This window comes from Lepisosteus platostomus, chromosome 6, assembly GCF_059453375.1.
Source record: "Lepisosteus platostomus isolate fLepPlt1 chromosome 6, fLepPlt1.hap1, whole genome shotgun sequence".
In the NCBI taxonomy this organism is placed as follows: domain Eukaryota; kingdom Metazoa; phylum Chordata; class Actinopteri; order Semionotiformes; family Lepisosteidae; genus Lepisosteus; species Lepisosteus platostomus.
The window spans coordinates 34,270,140-34,293,148 of NC_142616.1; the positions used below are offsets into that span (position 1 = coordinate 34,270,140).

General features: G+C 34.3%; 1 protein-coding gene across 4 annotated transcripts in view; it reads right to left on the reverse strand.

Moving 5' to 3' along the window:
• The window catches only part of LOC148661613 (heparan-alpha-glucosaminide N-acetyltransferase), a 107,169-nt gene that overhangs the window by 19,557 nt on the left and 64,603 nt on the right, over positions 1 to 23,009 (reverse strand). For all 4 annotated transcript variants that reach the window (XM_088635568.1, XM_088635567.1, XM_088635566.1 and 1 more), the window contains 6 exons: positions 22,204 to 22,234; positions 19,940 to 20,100; positions 12,664 to 12,776; positions 11,759 to 11,880; positions 1,702 to 1,828; positions 919 to 1,005 (listed from right to left, as the gene is read on the reverse strand). In XM_088635568.1, the coding sequence (XP_088491694.1) occupies positions 919 to 1,005; positions 1,702 to 1,828; positions 11,759 to 11,880; positions 12,664 to 12,776; positions 19,940 to 20,100; positions 22,204 to 22,234 (641 nt within the window). The remainder of the gene's footprint in view (positions 1 to 918; positions 1,006 to 1,701; positions 1,829 to 11,758; positions 11,881 to 12,663; positions 12,777 to 19,939; positions 20,101 to 22,203; positions 22,235 to 23,009) is intronic.

The window sequence follows — 23,009 nt, forward strand, 5'->3', positions numbered from 1 at the left end:
AAGTGCTAACAGTTCAGTTCCTGAGTTGGGAGAAAATGTCCATGAGCCACTCCACAAAGTTGGCCATATGGCAGAGTGACAAAGCTGTCTGAGATCCCACATGGAGATGGTCTCAAATCCCACTTTACAAAAATGTGTGTACAAAATTTGTAACTAAAATGGGACATCTCTGGAAGGAGTAAATACTCTTTCAATGCATTATACATAGATCATAGATAATTGCTTGATAATTGCTCAATGTATTTACTCTGTTAATTTCTGAGGATAATGAAAACATAATGGAATGTGATTTCAATTTTGTTATAAGGAACATTTTGCCTCAACACATATAGTATGCATTATTTAAATTAAAGCTCACATTGATCCCTGGGACAAAGTGTTTGTTCTGTTGCTAAAGTGGAGTAGGACATGTAACTACCATGTAGTATTGCTTTAAGTGCATTGACTGGAACTGGCAATTAAAATGGACATGTAGTTGCTGATGTTTTGACTGCTTATTTATTCCAGTATTTATGACAACAATCGCCTTCATACTATATGTATTCTGATAACAGCACTGCTTTTGCAAAGTGCCCTGCAGTATTTGTGTGGCTTTGCATGTTACCAATCTGAGAGAAAAGTCCTCAGATATTTGCAGGCTAGAAAGTGTGCACATACAGTACAGTATATTATTTAATTATACTATGTCTTTTACTATGTCTTTAACATTGTTACTTTGGCAAGAAGCACTTAATTATCACTTACAGGCACTTAAGGTACTGATCTTAACATATGCCCTGTCTATATTTTATCTCCTCTATCCAAAAATGAAAATTAATCTAATTACTCTGAGATTAAATAAGAAAATGCCAATTACTCAATTAATGTGATCATTAGAACAGGCTGTTTTAGTGTTTTGCTTCTATGTTCACTCCTTACCTGCATTCCAATGAATCCCATTACAATGGAATTGAGTGTCCCTAGGATGCCTTCTGGGTCAAAGGGCACTGTAGTCTTATACAATTCCTACAAAAATACAAAAATAAACAGAATTTTCCTGGCTCTAGTTTTTATTACAAAAAAACACTTTTAAGCAAAGTATTAGTAATTACTTGGTGTTCGTGCAGCAAATATCAGAGTTATTTTCAGAACTATTCAATTGATTTGATCAGTTCGTTGAATTGAACTCTGTGCTTGCAGAAATGATGCATTAGATATGAAAAGGAAATAGTAAATATACATTAGCTGAAAGACAATTACCAAAAAAAATGATCTGGGGGAGTTAACTAACTCTTTAAATAATTTTGATAAAATTTCTTCTTTAATGATTCCTAAAAAAACTTTAAGGAGATTGTAAACTCCATAATGTCATGAAACGTAAAGCAAGACACTTAAAACCCTCTCTCATTCACTTCCAGTCAAGGTTTCCCTAGCACTGTAGGTTACAAAACAACATAGTAGGTCTAGTTGAAACATGTCTAGGTACAAGTTGGAAGATTGGAGTGTAATGGATAGTCTCTTGGTGGGTGCTTGTCAGGTTCTGAGTTAAATAAATGTTGTTTTATCTGCAATAACCTTGGAGGAAATTGTTTGGAGCAATAAAGTTCCATCTATCAAAAGCAGCCCTCATTTTTTACGCATTTTAAATTTTTTTTTTCTAAAAAGGAGAAGTGGATTACTAGAAAAAAAAACATAATAAGCAATCCAGGGATATTGCCTTACCTTACAGGTAGGATTGCTGTAAATGTGGTTTTTGCCTAGAAGCAACTTGTCAATGTATCCAGCAGCACCACCAGTGCAATTATAGAACAGGCCATCATCTCCGATTCCACCTGGTCCCACATAGCCCCTGTAGAACATACAGACAGTTATTTTACCTAAATTGACCTTATTTACAGTAGAGCTTTTTTGTTGTTGTTTTGTTTTCCACAAAGCATTTCCTCAGGTAAAAGGTCAACAGAATTTTGTGGTTCTTTGTCAACTATTAGAAGCATTTATGTAATAGATTGTGATTTCCCCTCTGCTAGAATGCTTATACTCACTGCATTGTTATTGTACTGCATGAAAAAGAGTAAAATAGCAAATGGCATCTAAAAATCTAGTCCAAAATAAAAATTCTAGCTGAGGCATTTAAAAAAATCAAAACTGTGCAACAACAACTTCACAATCTTTACTACTCCTCATCTATGGCAAATTTCAAATGAATTATTATATGAGTTTTGAAACAGACAAGTGCCAGTGGACTAACTTATTACTGAATGAATGGTTGTTTCCAAATATCACACAATTACTTGTTTTTATACAGTAATTTATATAATAAAAGTATATACAACATTATGATTTTTGGTTGTATTAAAAATACTTAATATATTGTAATTTTGGATGACGTACTGTGTTGTAGTGATTGATTCTGGAAATTCCCTGACAGTTCAGACACAAATCTGATTTTCTGATATACTAAATATGAAACACTTTTTATAAACTTAATAGATAATTAAAAAATGTTTTTTTGTGCTGTTAGCTTTAAGCCACCTGACACTTTCTTATAAAAATAATAATGGAAAACACCATCCCAAAATGACACTACAAAAATGTAAAGAACATTTAATCATATCTTTTGGTAGTAGCAATTTGTATTTTAAAACTAAATTTAGTGAATAAAAAATCAAACTTTTTTTTCTAACAAGTAAATATAAATTAAGTAAATAAGGTTCCACATCTAAATGTTTTCAAAATGGCAGTCTAATACTCTTACATTAGCAGCACAAACACAGGTGGAAATAAGAAGGATTATTGTTCTGTATAGATGACAAAACACTTCCATGTACTTCCTGAAATCCTGCAAAATAACTAACACAGAAGTTCAGTTAAAAAAGTCTGCAATTATTTATCAGTAGCAAATAAAGAAGGCATTAACAGCCCATACAGCAAGAGGCCCTTAAAAATCTCAGTGAATGGAGAAGAGAGACTATCTTGATTTGGTTCACTGCATAAACATTTATCTCTGTCTTCTAGTTTCAGTGGCAGGGCAGTCACGTCTGAGGTGTTTTGTGTACTCTGATAGTGTATAGATCACAGCAATTTAGGTAATCCTCTTTGGAATTCACAAATCAGGGTGGAGAACAAGAGTGAAAATAAAACTAAATGTCACAAAAGATGGAATGAAATGTCTCCTGCATAACAACAAACACAAAAAGTTTAGCAAAATAACAGATTTAATTCACATCCAGTACAGCTCTGGGGTCACAGACACAATAGATAGCAAAAGAAATTATAGCTCAAAGGAAGACACTGGCTAAAATGAGTTAGTGTGGAGCAGCTAGAGGAAGATGGATTCTCTGTCTTGCCTCTCCTCTTATTGTCTATGACAGACCATGATTGTCTAATATCCCCCTCTGAGGCACACAGTATGAGCCCATAAATCATAGACAGCAGCTCATAAAATGAACAACAAGTGCCTGCTCATTTGCACGAGGGTGCTAGCTGGGGGAGAATATTTCAAAACTACAAAGAATTTTAGTTTATCAGATAGTGAAAACTCTTCTCAAGAAAGGTGCAAATCAGTCCTTGTGTAAGCTACGTTACAGAGCTGTAGGACTATTGTCATCTCAAATAATTATAATAAGCAAGTTAAATGATCCATATAATTTTTCATTAGTCGGTAGAAAGATATGTAAGGTTTCTACTAAGAAAATAAAAAAAAATAAATAAAAAGGTTCATAAGTGCTACTATCATTTGCTGTTTTATCCAAGATGTGCATTACACAAATCTCACTGCAGCATCCTAAAACCCCAAGCTCAAACAAAAGAGAAAATGCTTTTTGAGAAGAAACAAAAGCCAAAAGGTAGTAAATGTCTCCCCAGAATGTATTTAGATGCAGAATTCTTAAATAAAAGTTGGTTTATATACCGTATAGTATAAATGAGGAAAATTATGAGATATGTCATACCTCACAAGGTTCTATGTTTATACAAAAATGTGTGTGTTTTTCATTTAGAACATGTGATGTTATTGCTCCTTTAAACATGTACAGTACACTTTCCAAACAAAATTTCAAAGACTTTCAGAGAGAGTAATTTTTGATTATCACACAAATAATCCATCCAGCCCAAAGCCATGAGAGGGTAGGGCCCTTTTGTCAATTTCTGGGGAAAATAGTAGCAGACCAGACATTTCCCTCAGTGTATTGAGCTAAGGAAAATAAGTTTTTTGTACAATAAGTGACACCAGGGGCATAATTGTCAGTGCATATGACGTCTGTGCAACAGGAACAGGGTGTAACTGAAGACAACAGCAGACATGGCTAATGTGTAACACTGGATTCAGGTTAAAAAGAAACCTTAATCAGTAACATTTAGGGATAAAACATCGATGTGATTTCTTTAGAACAGGAATTGTAATTCATGCCACAGGAAATTACTGAACAACCACACGTTTCATGTACTGTACAACTGTGGCAACTGTTATTGAGTGAGTGGTACTATCTTTTCATAGTCTTCTGTAGACATTCAGTGAAAATAACATGGCTGATGGAAGTGGACTGACCTACCAGTAAGGATATTCACAAATTTTTGTTAGAGCACTATGTACAGTACATACACAATTGTACCTCTTTTTACAAATGTAATTAATTTCCAGAAACCCTTTCTTATAGCAACAATTTTCTAAAAGAAAAAAAACAACTATTTCCGTTATTTCTTATGGGGAAAATTACAATCTGTTCCAGACCCCAAAAATGTCACCCCTACTTTTCTTTTCACCAAAAAAATACAAAGAAATAATCATAATTAAAATTCATACTGTAGTTTGTGTATTTAGTAATTAAAAATAGTTTACCTAGTTAGACAACATTAATTATACCTAAGTAAAGTAGAGTATATAGTACAGTATATCCAATAGGCCATATTAATAAAACTTCTAAAACATAAAAGAAAACACAACAATATTTATTTGTCCTTGTTTTGCATTGTAACCCTTGTAACACAACACATATCATGACTTAACTGTGACATTGTGACCACAGTGGAGCAGAATTGCTTTCCAATAACATTTCTATCACAACTCTGGAGTTAGACCCTGATATAAACTGTATGTTCTCAAAGGACTGAAAGCCAGACACTTTCCTGTCATGAAACTACTAGTGGCTGACGTAACTTAAGGCGACATTTTCCAACACTATCCATAATGTTAGTGGGGTATGTTCTCTCATCAATAAAATGATTGATTTCTCTTGTGGTGTCATTTCTTTGGTTTAATGGTATACTTTTTATTGTGTCTTTTTTAAAGGTTAGGATGTTTAAGACTACGCTGGAAAATAAGGATATCATTAATCAAACTATAAGATGAAGACAACAATATGTTTTCTTTAGAAGAAATGCATTCTTCAGCTTTTCAAATTGTTTCCAACTTTCAAATTGTTTGACTTCAGTGAAATCCAGTGAAGTCAATAGAAATGCTGTGAAATGTACTAATATGTTTTGTTGGTTCTGCTATCAGATTAACAGCTCAACAACCAAATTAAGAGAGAAGAACTTTGTCATTAACTCTCTCACTGGTTAGTAAATGTTTTATCATTGTCAACATACTGTACTGTATGTTTAAAGTAGCTTTAAAACATGAAGTCTACCATTATTTTATTGTGTCATGATCAGTTATGAGTTGTTCTAATTCAGTTGCTTTTCCTAAATATAAAATAACTGTAGCATCTGATTTTCTGAGACTACTATGAGGCATGCATGTAGGAGACAAATTGCTTGACCTCCCAAACACTAACAAAAAGCTGCATTACAGCTTGACACAGGTGCAGCCACAAAGCAGTCTCCCTGGCAGTCTCAGTAACATTTGCAACAAAGTCACAGGCAGTCATCCCTTTAATCTATTCAAAACCCTATCCTGACAAGAATGGTCGCAAATCATCTTATTCAAGGTCCTCATTATTATAGGGAAGCCAGCAAAACTCAATCATCCATCCCAAATTCAACGAAGCAAACTTTTAAGACATCATACGAACAATAAGAGCTCCAACATTTGCCACACTATTATGCAATTGGGAATCAACACAATCAAACACAAGGAGCTGATAAAATAATTCTACCAGCTTGAACACAAGGAAGTGCTGCACTAAACACTATGTGGCTTCAGTACCATGCAGAGTGGTTGTGCATTTGCTGCTAGAAAAATAATAAATTAATTGAAATAAATTGGAACCTCTCAAAGTTTATAATACATGTAAGGCATGCATTCTAGGCTTAACACGTATTGTCAGATTTGTGCAAAGTATTAATTCAATTACTATTTAATAAAATAAAAATTGATTAAAATTGTGATCATGCAATCACATACAGTATCTAGCATGTGAACAGGAGGTACATGTCAACATAGTGATTACAGATAGTGTTTGCCTAGGTTTCAGCTGGATTTCTGTGTCAAATTTACAACCCATCTGAGAGACAGTTGAAAGCAGCTGTAGTGCAGCTTTAATCTTTTAACAGTTTTCTCTTTGTAATTAAGTAAAAAGGTGTCTGAAGGCTCTTGCACCAATGTGTTGACAGACCTCATCACTTAGTGCTCTACCTAGAAGATCACCAACAGTATTCTCCTCCCAGAGAGATCATCAGGCAAGCGGTTACAAGGGTTCATCAGAGGGTTAACAGTTCATGAAGTCAGGCTGAAAATCAAGCTGAACACCACCAGACATCTGAATTATATTTGTTCCAACCACAAATATAAATACTGATAGTTAACCACAAGAGGAAGAATGAACTCTTCAGTATTCCCAACTCCTGCTCTCCAGATTCTGAAATTCCAAGTGACTTTCTCCAGTTGAGAAATATGTACTGTAAATGCAATATTACAGAAACAAAATCAAAGTAGAGGCAAGTGGATACAAATTTCCTTCCGTGTTTTTTTGTTAAAAAGAAATTCTAGAGAATAAATATTAACTACAAGAATTAAAATAAAATCATGTTTTGTACTGCATGTAAAAGCATACTTCAAGCTAGAAAACTATCATAAGAATGACGTTCTTACTTGAAGTTAAATGTATGTTTGCATATTGGGCATTACAAAATATACTGTGTCTAAGTAATACCAGGTAATTACAGTAATTTGAATGTGTGCATACAGTAAGTGTAGACTGATTAATTTACCATCATATATATATATATTCATGGCAAAATGCAAAAAGAATGGGCATTTTGTTGTCAAAATTTAAAAAGGCATCTAATATTATATGAACATAAAGTATAGATCTATCTACATTTTACTAAGTAAAAATAAAAGAAACAATGTTTTTTGGTTCTTGAGAATGGAGTAATGTTATAAAACACAGGACTGAATATTCAGCTCAAACAATCTGTAACCAGTCTTAATTGAACAGCAATAATTCCTGGCACAGGAAGGTTCACTAATGTGTTAATTTTATGAGACTCTTTTACAGCCACTGTGGGGGTTGTGCTGGGGACTAAAGCTAACCAATCAAATTTAAGCATGGACAGCAAACACTGTAGGTTATCAACAGAGTGTAGGTAACACAGAAGAGATATGGAATATCAGAAACCATGTGGTTCTTCAATGGACAAGAGACCCAGTGAGACACAGACAACAGATGCTTGGTGGGAAAAAATCATTCCATTGGTTCCATCTGTGCAAGACAGAATAAGAGTCAGAAAATTAGAACTGTAGTATTTCCATTTCATGGCGATCAAGCAGTATATCCATAATATTTTAATATCAACAGTAACTGTTACATTTCATTATCAATGTAGGCTGTTTTGCTGTATGATGTTACAGCACACCTTATATACTGTATGTGAAGTATGTTTGATAGAAGTCGCAGTAGTCCTTTTACCCAAAAAGAACATTTAGCTACAATAAATAAGAACAAAAAAGAGTCGTTAGGCTTAATTCTAGTAGAAGCTACTGTGTGTTTTGGATTCTGGAAGTTTTGCAGGGTTAAAAGAGAAAGCTTTGCTGCTGTCTGATTTTAGTGGTACCAACTGTAGACCCTCCTACAGTACGTAACTCATCTGCTACATGCATAAAGTGTCAAGCAAAAAGCCAATATAAAAATTGTAAAAACAGTTAAAAAAAGAACAATGATTAAATTGACAGACCTCTTTACAATTGTTAATCATTAAAAAATAGATAATTATAACCCAGTCATTTTTTACAAGGCAGTAATAATTTATTTACCTTCAACCTGGTGCAGTATGAAAAAATTAATCAAACTGAACAATGATGATGTGAAATATTAAGATGATTAAAACATTTATAAAAAACATACTATGTTTTCAATTGCTTACTTTCATAAAACTGTGACAGAAAAAAACACATTGAGTACATTATTAAGTACAGATGCATATTATGTATTGTTTACTCAGCATGTTCCAAGCATAATGCAATATTTTGATTTATATTTCACTTTAAGAGAAAAAGTACAATAGGTTTTTGAAAATGAAACCGCATCAGACCACAGCTTGAAGGAGCATCGGAAAACAAGCCCAATCCTAACTACATAAGCAGGCATTTTTCAAGAGAGTTGACAGGCATGTGAAAGGCTGCTTTATTACCTTTGTCTATAGTAATAATTCATTGAACACTCATCTATTCTCTGAATGACAGAAAGACTATTAGCCAGTGGGTTCCAGGCCAGCAGTTACCATGTCAGATGGTAAATACTCAAGTATTTTATTTGCACATGCAGTATGGAGCTTATTCTTTTTGTTTGAATGTTTCAGGGAAGGGAGGCAGAGTGGTGCACTGGTTAGCATTACTGCCTCACAGTGCTTGGGTCCTGGTTCGATTTCAGACTTAAGGTGCTATCTGTTTGGAGTTTGTATGTTCTCCCTGGATTCATGTGGGTTTCCTCTGGGTTCTTCCACTTTCTCCCACAGTCCAAAGACATACTGATAGATTAATATGCTTCTGGGAAAATTGGCTCCAGTGTAACTGTGTGTTTTTGTGTCTGTGTCTGTGTATACCCTGTGATGGACTGGTGACCCATTCAGGGTGTATCCTGTCTTGCGCCTGTTGCTTAATGGGATAGACTCTGGCTCCCCCACAACCCTGTGTTGGATAATGAAGTTAGAAAATGGACGGATGGATCTTCAACTAAGTTTATTATTCAGTGCAAAGGATACATTTTCTTTTTTTCTGTCATTTCATTGAGATAAATGCTGTCAGGAACACATTTATTTAGGTTTGTTGGAGAACAAGTACTTATTTTTAAGACTGGAAATTGGGAATCACTATACTAAACTACAAATTTATTATAGCCCTCTATTATCCAGATGTAATAAACCCTAAAACATAGTCTGAAAGTAGAGCATTGGAAATTAAAACAATAGTTAAAGGTGATCTAAAAACATCATATTGGATTGTACTGCTGCCCAGATGCTATATTCATTACTGTCTTTAAACATTATTGCATGTTTAGCAATATTTTTGTTTTCCTTTCTATGGTATTTTAATTAGATTTTTTAGCCCCTTCTTCAGAGACTGTGACCTGTGGATAACATTCAGGAAGATTCTTTAGCTTTAAAACTGCTGGTAGTCAATATCTTACATGGTGTTTCAAACTACTTTTCCTTTAAAAACATTTCTGATTCATCATGGTTATGGAAGAAAAATCGTTTACTTTATGGGTTATAACTTAAAATATAAATGTGTTCTACAGCTTATCATACAGTTTACAGTTTGTGCACTTTGTATAATGTAAATATGCTGGACTGAACTGTAACTGTGAAAGGTCAAATACTGAGATCTGGATTATTAACCATGTGAATAATGGGGAATAGGGTTACATTTTTATTCTTTTTGTTTGTATTTCATTTTGTTGTAAATCTTGAAATATTTTACTTAACTTCAGATTTCAATTTGGAATAAGTACCCTTATTATGTTTTATGTTTGCTGTTTATTACATATTAAGGGCTTTCCAGAATATTGCATTGATTTACCACAATTTTCTGTAATAATCTTATAAGGTATCTTGAATATTTGTGATGAATCAGCAGCAGTGAAAACCTGCAGGAAAAACGTCTTGGACAGGTGCCGAGAGTTTCAGAAAAGGCACTGGTCTGTTCCAGCTTATTGATAAATACAGCTTAAAATAAAACACTTTGATGAAATAATATAAGTAGCAAATCCCACATAAAGAAAAACAACTAGCAACACTCATGCAATGGTCTTCTCTTGTAGGTGATCATAACATAAGAGCACAAGGGTTACTTTCAATAGTAACATTTAAATCTCACTGCTAAACACAAATTACAGAATTAATATTGATAGACAGATAAGACTTTATTGATCCCGAAGGGAAATTGAGGTGTTACAGCAGCCCAGTCCAAGGCAAGCAAAAACAGACATCAGAATAGACGAAAAATTTAAATACGTACAGTAATACAAAATAAATATACAATAAATAAGTGTGTGCAAAATATGCTCATATGCTCATGTAAGACAACAAAATATGTGCAAAACGTGCATAGGTATATATAGATTGTGTGTCCAAAAAGTACAATAGTGCAACATGCTGTCCATAGACGAGCAGATGAAGGGCTAACAGTCCTAGCCTAGGGCAGTGTTATACAGTACACAATATAATATACTATACACACAATGTCATATAGCATAATGTTAAGCTTGAGGCTTTTGGAAGTTCAGTTTTCTGTCAGTAGCAATGAAAGTATTTCAGTAATTAAGGTATCAATTGCTAACATAATAATGTATGTATTCAATTTGTTCCAACAATTAGGTCACTATGCACTTCACTCACTCATGTAGCTTCCATATTTGTCCAGGTACAGTATATCACCAATGTCTATAAATAATGTTGTTCATATAGTAATCAGTAGTATTTTACAGTAAGATTCTTAAGAACCTTAAATTTGCTAAGCCTGTCACACTTGCTTTGACCTTCAGAGAAATTATGCAGGAACTTTTAACACACTAGTTTTTCAAAGTGCTTCCTTGGAGTAACACTTCCCATTCTTCCTAATTGTTCACTCCATCTTAAGATGTTCCCTGCTGACAGAGGTTCCAGGAAAACATTATGTGGTGTATTTTTTGCTCTAAAGCCTGTTCTTTCCCTAAGGCTAGAAAAACGAGAACTGTCTGTTGTGCCCATGTACCTTTGTTTTGTTTTCAGTACCTAATAGGAACATAGGAATCTAATTATATTTATTTAGCTAACATTTGGGCGAAGTGTTCCTGTGGTTGTTGTCACCAGTTTATCATTGCAGAACACTGTAGAAATTGATAATCAAATGTTTCTTTTAATTGACTTAACAATCAAAAGGGACATTAGTAATTTATTAAGAATGAAAGACTATTTCAAAAGAAGACAAAAAACACATATTTATATATTTTAAATATATTGTCATTATTAAATTAATTCTAAAACTTCAGTTCCCTAAAACTGCATTATCTCATGCAGCCTCTGTGACAGCTATTCATTGATTCAATGTAACTCTTTTGCTTTGTGTTACCAAGGTATGGTTGCTACAAAAGAACAGCCGGTATTACCTTTTCTGGACTGAGTGATGAGCCTTATCATTTATAGACATGAATGGCTGTAAACATATACCACTGCTCTTGTATACCAAACTCTTACAGTATAACCACAAGATTCTATTTGCCTGTTTATGCTTACAAGAATATTATTATTAATAATAATAATATCCATAGCAATAGATAGAATTAGATTTTCAGGATGCTACTGTATGTTGAAGAACTAAAATAACAACCTTAATTAAAGCACCTGTGAGAGAAATGCTTACGTGGGGCAGTTTGGGACTGGCAGGAGAAAGGTGAGGCACAGCCAGATGATCTCTAGCAAAAAAACAAAAACCCACTCTGGCCAGTACAGGACAATATCTCTTATTGGTCTCCACCAGCAGCCCTGCTCAAACAATAAATGCACTCATCTTAAAAACTTTTAGATTACAGCCTTTTTTTCCAAAATACAGTTTGTAATTCATTTTGCTACTATGACAGCTGACGAGAGCAACTACCTTTTATACTGTATACTGTATGATACTGGGAGTAGCTCATACATTATTTAGGATGTCTATCAGTGACTGTGCAACTGTTGCTGTGAAAGAACAATTTATGTCTTGGCCTAGATAAAAGAAATTCTTTTCTCAAAGAATTTAAGTTTTTAAATAGTTTTGTGTAAAAGATTTTAGATTACAATACTCTTTTGTCAGCTGTTGATTTTCAAAATAATACACAAATACAGATGGACATACTATATGAAGATGACGCAGTTCAAGCAGGTAGCTGCGTCAGCATGCGTAGGCTGCAAAGAAACAAGCAATAGGTTTATTCCATGCTGAAAAGAGAAGAAAAGAAACACGTTTTGGGTGTGGATCTTTCTTTGAGTCACTCAAAGAAGGCTCCACAGCTGAAATGTTGTGTTTCTTTTCTTCTCTTTTCAGCATGGAAAAAAACTTTACTTGTTTATAAGAAGATGACACTCTTTAGATTCATTTGATTCAGATTTCACAAAAAATAGAAATAATGATTTCTACTATTTTAATTCTAAGTACAACATTAATTGATTTACAAACATGAAATAGTTCACAGGAAAACACAGAAACACAATGTCAGCAGCATCAACAATAAAAAAGGTTACCTAGTTTCTCCCTAAGTAGTGATAGGGAGTCTAAAGAGGCATACATACCTCACCTTCAGAGGCATGTTTTTTAGCACAGAATGTCTCCATCAAGGCCAGTACGAAGTACGTAAAGCCAAGACGTTGAAGGACCCCAGGGATCCTGGCCCAAGACCAAGAAACTAGAAAGAAAAGGCTGGGTTATTTTGAGAGATACTGAATTACATTTACATTTTTGGACTATTTCTGGTTATTGCTTTCTTCATCTAGATAAATTATCTTGATTTCTCTCCCCATATACTGGAATTTCCCAAGTGAATTTGACATTTTGTAGGTTTATTTGTTTACTATGATTTTTGAAGTAGTTTATGAATGACTGCAGCAGTGCTCTTGCAGTGACTGAAGTGTTATGCAATATAGTACCATAGAAAGAACTTTAATCTGTGGTATAGAGAATTATTTGTATAGTTATAGAGAATGTTCCATGGTTTAATCAGAAATATTGCTTCAATACTAATTTCACTGATAACCAAAGATCATGATAATTGATTCCCATAGATCTCATGTGGATGATTCAGAAATGTACAGCATATGAGCAATATTGATTAAATCTTCTATTTTAGTGTGAGAATAATGATTTTTATTTATGATGTATGAGACATTCCCCAGCTTCCTATGAATGATCTGCTGCTCTGTGACAAGATGGAGCAGGAAGCCAAATGGTCAGGTGACTCTTTAAGAAGCAGGAAGAGGCAGCTTCCAGGGTCAGTCAGTGAGTAAAATGATTGTCATCTGGAGGACAAAAAGACTATGGAGAGATTGTTTTTGTGAATTGTTTTGTTTCGAGGCTGGTAGGAGTTTCAGTTGCTTAAGTTAGGGACTTGTAGCGTGTGCAGGAGCTTAATGAAGAGCTTGCATTTCTGTTTTGGTGTTTGTTGGTGTTTTTTTAAATTCTCTGCACTGTAAATAAAGGCACTAAATTGTTTGCCCTGGACCTGCCTCTTGACAATATGTTTTGATAAACAAAGTTGAAAGGATGGCTGTAGTATAACTAGGAACAATTCAATGTCATACAGAATCATTTTTTTCTGAAATTCATTGTTACTGAAGGAACCATTAATACTTTTATCTTTTGCTGTGTTATTGATTTATTATTCAAATTTAAGAAATCACACTTAAATCTTGACTTTAAGTCTCCTGCAGAACATTTAATTGAACATAAGAAAAACTTGCTTTATATACTGTAATGTTTCTGGGAAAGCAGAAAGTAGAAGACTAGACTATTCCTTGAGTGGTCTAATGCCAACATTAATACTAAATCCACTTTATCAATAATTAATTACCTCTAGCATAATCTATATAAAATGCTGTGATATTATTTTTCATTAGTCTTTCATAATCTACAATAATCATTCAAAAACATTTTGTTCTGGAGTACATTTTGTTGTAAATGAAAAGACATTCTGGATATGCCATGTACGTGTACTGTCAGGGATATGTCAGTATGTCATGTACTTGTATAACTAAATTTTGTTGTCATGTATTTATATCTACCCTGATGAAAACCTACTTAACCTATGCATCTCACAATAATTAATCAATTTCAGGGATTTCAAAAGTTTAATTCTGACTTTCCAAACTACTGGCAAAGGCACTGTGAAATAGTATTTCAGGCACAGAAAGAAATGAATTGTCTTATGTTTTGCATAAAGATTCAATACAAATGCTACAGACATGGGGTCCCAGGAGTCCCAAGACAACTACAGTATATGCTTTCAGCCTTTTCATATATAAAACATATTTGAGCTTTATGTATAAAACTACCTGAGATTATTGGCACAATTTTGGGGGGATTCATTTAATGTCTTTGTATAAGAGTGTATGACAAATAAACAGAACTGGGATTAGTGGTTAGTGCTCTGGACTCCTAACTGGCTAGGTATGGGTTAATGTCCCTGATTTGGACACTGCTGTTGTACCATTGAACAACATACCTTAACTCAGTTGCTTCAGTCAAACCTGCTACTGTATACAAGTACAAGTCTTGCTGAGAGATAACCCTCTCGTTGATTAGTGTCCTATCAAGGTTAGAGTTATGTGCTCACAGTTCGCTTATTGTTATGGAAATCAGAATAAGATCTGGCCTGAGGAAGTTTGAGCCTTGAGTATGGACTTTACCTCCTTTGCTTTACACTTTAGTTTGTTAGTGAAAATCCAATAAACAATAAAGAGCTCATTAAAATTAGGGTGTGCTTTGTCTTAACAAGGATTCAACTGATACTGTGCCAATATATATATACTGTAGAAAGTGCATCAGTCAGTTTAAGTGTATAATTTGTACACATTATGCATAATGAATGATCTCAGGAAAACCAAGGCAACCAAAAAAGAACATATCAAACAATAGACTAGAGTTGTAAGATATGGTGAAGAATCAAAGCAAATATTAAAAGCAAAGCAAAGATTTAAAAGCAAAGATGTGTTCAACATTATGTATGGAATCTAAGAATTAGACATCTTTTACCAACAATCATCATGGAAAAAATTCCTGGGCCAGCATGAAATAAGCAATAAAGTCCTACAGTCAATATTTTCTATAATATAGAAGTACTGTAGATATGCAAGACTTAACATCAATTGCAATGAAATCATGCTGACTGCTAACACCCGAAGAAGGCTCCACAGCGGAAACGTGTTTTTTCTCTTCTCTTTTCAGCATGGAATAAATCTTTACTTGTTCCATTTTATGCTGGTGTCTACCAATAGCAATCTGAAACTTAAGCAAATGAGGAACTGGTGAGGAAATTCAGCAAAAGCTATTTATTGATATCCATATACCATATATCAATATACAGTATATCATGCAGAACATCTGATATGGATGTGATGAGACATTGAACAAAGGTTTTAGATTTTATTCCTGTATATAAGAAAATGAGCTCTTAGTTTTGTTGAATTGTTAAAATTCCATTAAATAAAGTAACTGCCTGTGGGCAGCTTTCACCAGCTCCACTGTACATATCATATAATTGCTGCTTTCACTAGTGTCATGCGCCTCAGTTCATTAGTAACACAGACACTCTGACACTTTTTTAATCAGCTGCCAGAATTCTTCACTGTAGCCATGTCCCCTTCAAACGTACACTTCTCACACTGACAGGAGAGCAAACCTCCATTTGTGTTATTGTCATTTTTTGAGAAAAGGCTTTTCAAGAAAGACCAGATGTTACTTGTTTTGCTAGCTTCGCTGGCAAACACTGATATTGCATAAAATGGGCTCACTACATTACACCCATTAATTTGGACAAGCCATTTATGATGACTAAGACTAACAAATGTACTGCCTTTGAACAAAGTTTATACTGTTGATGTCTCTTGTCACATGTTTTAAAGTGGATTTCGCTTTCTGTTATGTTCTTTCTACTAAGGATATATTGTATTGTTATATGCCTGGAAGATTGATTGGTTGACAGTTTTATGACCAAAACAATAACATAAAAAAATACAATTGTAAATAAAAAAAGACAAATTGAAATGCTTATAACACAACATAATTTCTAATGTCATGAAAAGTTTAGGTGTTATGTCATCTGTTAATCTGTAAAAAGCACTTATGGTGTATCTATTAAAGAAATGAAATTCTATCTCTGTGTGGAAAAAACACTTTTGATGTGCTTATCATTTCAATATACCATTTCAAGGTTGAGAATATATATTTTTTTCAATTGCAAAGGTTAAGCAAATTAACCTGGTGACCTACTGTACACTTTCAGCACCAGTCTAAAAACACAACAAAAAGCACAATGATTAAAACAGGAAGGGAAAAGCCTGTTTTAATCAGATGTGATTTTGTAACAAAGAACCTGAACACATTATGTGAGCAATCTACGAATTCCAGGATATAAAGAGTGTATCGTGGTGAATGTCTGTCATTTGAGAGTGTGAACAAGTATGTCAGCAGAAGATTAATCATGTCTTGTACGATTCTTTTCTTGAAAAAAACGAATGTGGAGAACTATCATGGCTTCCCAAGGAGATTGATGGTAATCTGCACATTAGTTAATTGAAAACCTCTTTGCAGAACAGATCGCCATGAAACAACACGTACTCCATCATTGATCCTGACAATTCAAATAAAAAAGTAAAGGTATTTTTTTTGCTTAAGTACAGGAAGGAGCTATGTGAATATCTAATGAATTATACTATGAGCAGGCAATTGCACATTAGAGAGGAAGCTGGATTTGTGCAGATGTTGGCTTTTTCTATCAATTACCTCTCATTTTTTATTACTTCTCACTGTACCAAAATATTATTTAAAAATGTTTGTATGTGAGAATGCAAATTATATACGCATTGAATTAAGCTTATTATACAGTACATCAAGAGTGGTACTGTTTATTTCCAGATTGGTAGTTTCATAAAGCTGCTGTCACATATTTTGTTGTTGAAATCATGTGTTGAATAATTCCATAACCGTGACCACCTTGACTAAGCAGATAATTAACAATTTAAAGGTCAGAAAGTTTTTTTGTATTTACTGTAGATCGTGGTTACTTTCCTAATGAACAATGTGCTGGACAAATACCAGTACTCTTTGTGTTAATGATGCATTACAAGCTTATGCTTTTAAAACCATTTACCATTTTGCATATACATAATGCAAAATGCTAAAAGCTTCATAGGATATTTTATTGGAATAAGCAGTTCACAGTCAAAGCAATAACCATTAGTTGGTACTGTGTCAAGGTATGGCAATATATGGAGATCAAAAACAATACCTTATTTATTTAACTCATTCTACTGTATACAATATGTAACAGGGACCATTTCATAAGCCTGTTACAGTATAGTGACATAACCTCTTTGGACATCCAGTAGGTTGAACTGTTCCGTGACTGGAGGTTGGCATTTTGGTAGAATTCACTTCTGCTGAAGGGTACATTCTGAGGCTTGAGGATGAGAATATTCATGCGTATAGCAAAAAAATCCTGGCTGGGGAAGAGCTGTGGATATCACGTATCTCAAAGGATAACCGTTATTAAAATCCCGGGAATGAACTATTCAAAATGGCAATGCGTATTTACATTGAACTCATCCTACTTTTAAATGTGCAAGCTGAGAATATCCTTTTCTAAAAAAAGCATGATTTCAGGATACAAATCTAAAAGCATTTTCCACAATACAAAATCAGGATTTTTTTTAAATGTATCTGACAGAACTCAAAAGCCAGTTTAAGTGGTGAATACTGTGAAAAAAGATAGCATTTTTTGAAGTCCTCATTCAATTATGTGCATATCCATTATGCCTTACAGCTGGCCCTCTGTAACCATATCTTATATAATTATCCATTAACTAGGGGTTGTTTTTGATAAATCTGTCCTTTATAAAAGTCCCTAGATATGATTTTTACCCCTAAAAGTATCATAATATTTTTGATAACTTAATTACTAAGCCATCCTTTCAGGAAAGAGCAATACAATCAAGGCAGACTAAAATGCACCACAGTGGGCCACTATCTCTGTGTCATACTGTATGCTGATAACTCACAGCATTCCTGGAAGGCCTTCACAGGGCTTTTTATATTTAACCCTAACAGGTTTCAGAAAACTACACACATGAACAATTTATGTGCTTTCTCCTTTTCAAGAATTCATCATGTCACTTTTAACTGTTTTGTATTATTTCTGTTGTCCTAGCCTAATTAACTTGATTATCAGTTAGACTGTGTTGTCATAAAATACCATTGCCTGATGTTTGTATCCTACATATTCCCATCACTGTAAATACTGTCTAGTGGTTTGGTGATCTCAGGGACATAATTAGTGTAGGATTTAGGTTTTGAGCAAGACTTCCAGAAAATATTGGAAACCCTGCTGAAAGTGTGTTCTATATTAAGGGTTTTTCTTTCCCTTTCTCTCAAAATGGTAAAAATTGAAACAGAACTTTCAAAATGTAATTATTTTTTCTACAAATGTAGGTAGTCCAGTGGGTAAAATTAGGCTTCTCCCACATATGTTATTTAATTTCTCTCTCCAGGGTGCTGTAATTTCACTTCAACATTATTGTAACTTCCAGGATGATGTACATTCACTTACATTTTTCTCCCTAGAGAGGACATCATTACTACACACAGTAAAAGTAGATCATATACTGTTTACATGTACATTCTTATCCATTGGATGAATCTGTAACATACAATACTATAGGAATTTGTGCACAATGGTAAACAAAGTCTGCAGCTCTTACTATGCCTTACTGTATAAATTACAAATCTTCTTTAGATGATTCTCAGTATGACAGCACTCAGTGAATAAATTACATCATCAGTTACATCAATGAGCAGTAATAATAATAAAAAACTATTTTATATAGCGCCTTTAAAGGTTCTCAAAACACTTTATAGAAGGACAACAACAAAAAGATATGCACAATAAGAGGAGACAGGGGGTACTGAATACAGTAGGAGCAAAGGGGCAAATAACAGAACCAGTTAAGTAAAGGCCCTTCTAAAGAAAAAGGTTTTGAGTTTATTTTTGAAAGAGTTTAGGGAAGGCGACTCTCTTATATCCTTAGGGATAGAGTTCCAGAGCTTTGGGGCATGACAGGAGAAGGCCCTGTCACCCATAGAGTATAGACAGGCTTGGGGGACAGTTAGGAGACGAGAATAAGAGGAGCGAAGGTTGCAAGATGGGAGTAGGGCGATAATAGATCAGACAGGTCTATTAACATTGGTGTCAAGGTGCCAAGCCATGCAGAGTCTTGTAGGTGAGCATGAGAATTCTGAAGTCTGTTATGGGCACATCGGGACATTGTTAATTAACAATTAACATTCCATGCCGACCTTCTATTTAAACCCATCTCAGTCCACACCTCTGCGCTTGGTATTGTACAGTCTCCTCTGTGTAGCTACTAGCAATCCGCCTAGAAGCTAAATCTCTTAGTGACTACTTTGGATACCGACTCTGCCTAGCCCTTTTGGAATCGTTCACCTCCTCCATTTTCCTAACGAGACTGACCTGCACAGGGTCTCCACTGACAGGAAGCCAGTGCAAAGACTCCAGCATAGGAGTAATGTGATCACTTGCACTAGACCTAGTCAGGATTCTGGCTGTCGAATGTATACATTTATGTTAGAAAAGACTATTAGCTACAAAGAACAGCAATTACCTTAACAAAGAACTTTTGATTCAAGCAGGCTCTAAGTTTTATGTAATTTATCTCCCACACTGTGAAAAGGGATGAAACATTTCATAATGCCCCTTTGTTTTAAACCATGAACAGTGAAACAGAACTCTTGTGGCTACTCCTTTCTCTGTGTGATTCAGCCAAAGAACTGTGCACTCACGTGGTCCATCCCTGGGTCCATAGTTCATGAAGAAAACTCCGATGAGCAACAGGACCACAGTCCTCCAGGTCAGTTTGCTCAGAAGCTGTATCCTGCTCACTCCTCGCTTCAGCATGGAGCTGAATGCCAGGGCAACCGATGTGCCCATTATAAAGACAAACCTATCAAAACAAGAAGAAATACTTCCTGGATGTATACAGTATATCGAAAGATGTTGTTATTTTAACAACAAAGTCTTAAGTGTAGGAGTCATAAGACAAACAGCAATTAATAACTACCAGATTACAGAAACTGTTCCATTCTTTCTCTCAAATATGTCATTCAATATAATTATTTTTTAATATTTTAAAACTGTATCCACAGTATGTCCTTATTTGACACTTATCTATTCCAAATTTTGAATAAAAATAAAAAGTAATATATGAAATATCACATTTCATTGTAATGAGCAGTAAAAAAATATTTATCAAGGTATGTATGTTTTAAGAACAATAAAATAATTTGATTTTAAGTATTGATTAAATGGTTCTGGAATTATTTTGCTCATTCATGACCGAACATTATGCACTTCAGGGACTTAACTGTTGCATAAGCACTAAATCTCCTCATTATGTAGAGAGTTGATTGGGCAAGGTAATGAGGTGATTAAAGCTAATGAATATCGAACCTTGTGAAAATCAAGAAAAGAAAAACACAGGGAGGAACACATATACCCTACTTATCAATAGAATAATGCCTTCGTGACATCTCTATGTTGGAGTAAGACTTCTGTGTACAACAAACCAATCAATGGGAAGTTCCAAGTGTGATGTTCGGGGTAGGAGTGTGTACTCACTACAGAGCTCCATTTATAGAGATTAATGGAACCTGACAGCGCGTGCTACAGTACACTGATCAATGTATTCTCATGCTGCTCGTACTGTACAACAACCGCTTTCTTTCTAGATGAGAATGTGACAGTTATCCTGTGAATGCCCTACTCACCAGGCTAACCTACTGAAAATCTCTGGGATGAGCGGGACAATGTGTAACATCTAGGGCTCAGATACCAGTGAACAGTCACATGTTTGCCTAGGCTCTATGAGAGGAATAGGATAGAAACCCATATGGAAGCATCTGCAACATGGTGCAAAGTAAACATTGCAGCTATGCAGCTTGTATTACTTTCAAGCATGACCGCACATGCTACTATCCCTAGGTTAACCTGCTACTGCACATACTACTGTCCATAGACCCCCAGTTGTTAAACCCTGTGGATGACAAATGTTCATCAGTATAACAAGAATACCTATGTTGTGTCATATCAATACAATGTCAGTGTACCTGCTAATGAAAATATTGTAATTTTCCTGAAAATAACTTTATGGTCACAGTTGTAAATGATGCTTTTTTGATACTCAGTGTATTTTTTGGTACAGTATATACACATTTTTTCCCCTGAGTTTGAGAAACTGGAAAACATAACTTGGTCTGAGCTCTTTTGAAAATAGTGGCTTTGAAGTTTAGAGTAACTGCACACACTTTATGGGAAGCTGGTTCTTCAGATCACAAACTATTTGGGGAAAAGCAATATAATAACACAGCCCATAAAACACCCCTTTTTTCAAATAGGACATATTAATGTATTGTTTCTCACTTTCAAATAACAAAGGATATTGTAGGTACATCACAATGAAACTGAAGTTTAAACTTATGAGGCCTTTTGTCAATAATAATACAAAGCATTATTCATAATGCATCCCTAACACCAATCTTGAGGAATTGTATTGCCTATGATGTATCATGGCTTGGCACTGTGCTTTTCTAGATGTTAATGGACTGTAAAGGAGCTAATAGTCTTACTTCCAACATCTTCAATCACTTTAGAACTGTTATTGACCACAGTATGTTTCTTCTCAACATTGTCTTATTTTAAATTCACTTAGATTTTTTCTTCTCTGTATGCAGGTTAACTCTATATAACTTGATCTACTGTAGGTCTCTAATCCAACTATTTTCATTTCTGTCTCTAAGTACTGACGGAAATAGATAAACATGTATTGTACTCTACCGATGAAAACAAAAAATGTACAGTATAGTGACAACAATATTGTTCATTATATGTTACAGTTTCGTATGTTAACACCACAAAACACATACCCTGTTCATTCTGAAAACAGACTGAGAGCAATATCAACTCAGTATTCTTACCTTTATATGGAAAAATGTTCAACTTTAAAGAATTCAAGAAAAAGCAATGAGTAGATTTTTAGATGTATACTTACCAAGGCATGACAAGATCAGCAATGGTCAGACCTAAAAATAGAATAATTAGTTCAATAAGTTTAAAATTAGAAAAGAAACTTAAAGAAAGTACAATAAAATATAACACTTTCACAAACCAATAAAAGATTTATAAATGGAGCCAGAATTGAATGCCATGCTTTTACTCCATTTTGAAACACTGTTTTAAAATTCGTTTTTCAATATTTGATTTAAGAGTTGTGGTACTTTTTCTTATAGCTGCTATAGCCGTGTGTAAATGTTAATAGCAAAATACTTTCAACTGACAATGTATTAAGTTGTTCTTGTTCTTTCCTTCTATTCTTGACCTGGCTTCATGGAGAACAAGCATTCTAAACATCAGTTGTCACCAATAGTTAAGAACTAGCATCAGTATGGAGCAGGCTAAAGCTGAATTTTAGGAACAAACCGATCTTTTCCCCTTCGGATCTAGGACTTGACATTAGCTTTCCATTTTAAGACCCTGAGCGCCTCCTGAATTATAAATCATGATGTTCAAGACATCTACGATGCAGTAAAATCAAAACCCATCAGGTTTGTTTTATGATCAATACAATTCTGCTGATGTGATGAAGAGGCTATTATGAAGCTTAAATTGAGTTCATCTTTAAATACTCTTGGAGACGCACTATGTAATAGTCTCTATTAAAATTTAAACTGCTTCCCTTCTCTTTTTCTTTTCTGCAGATCAATAATAATATTGTTGATCAGTTCAATTGACTTTTGAAAACTGTGATGAAAAAATACAAAGGAACTCAAGGCCAGATATTGCATGATTTGCAATATA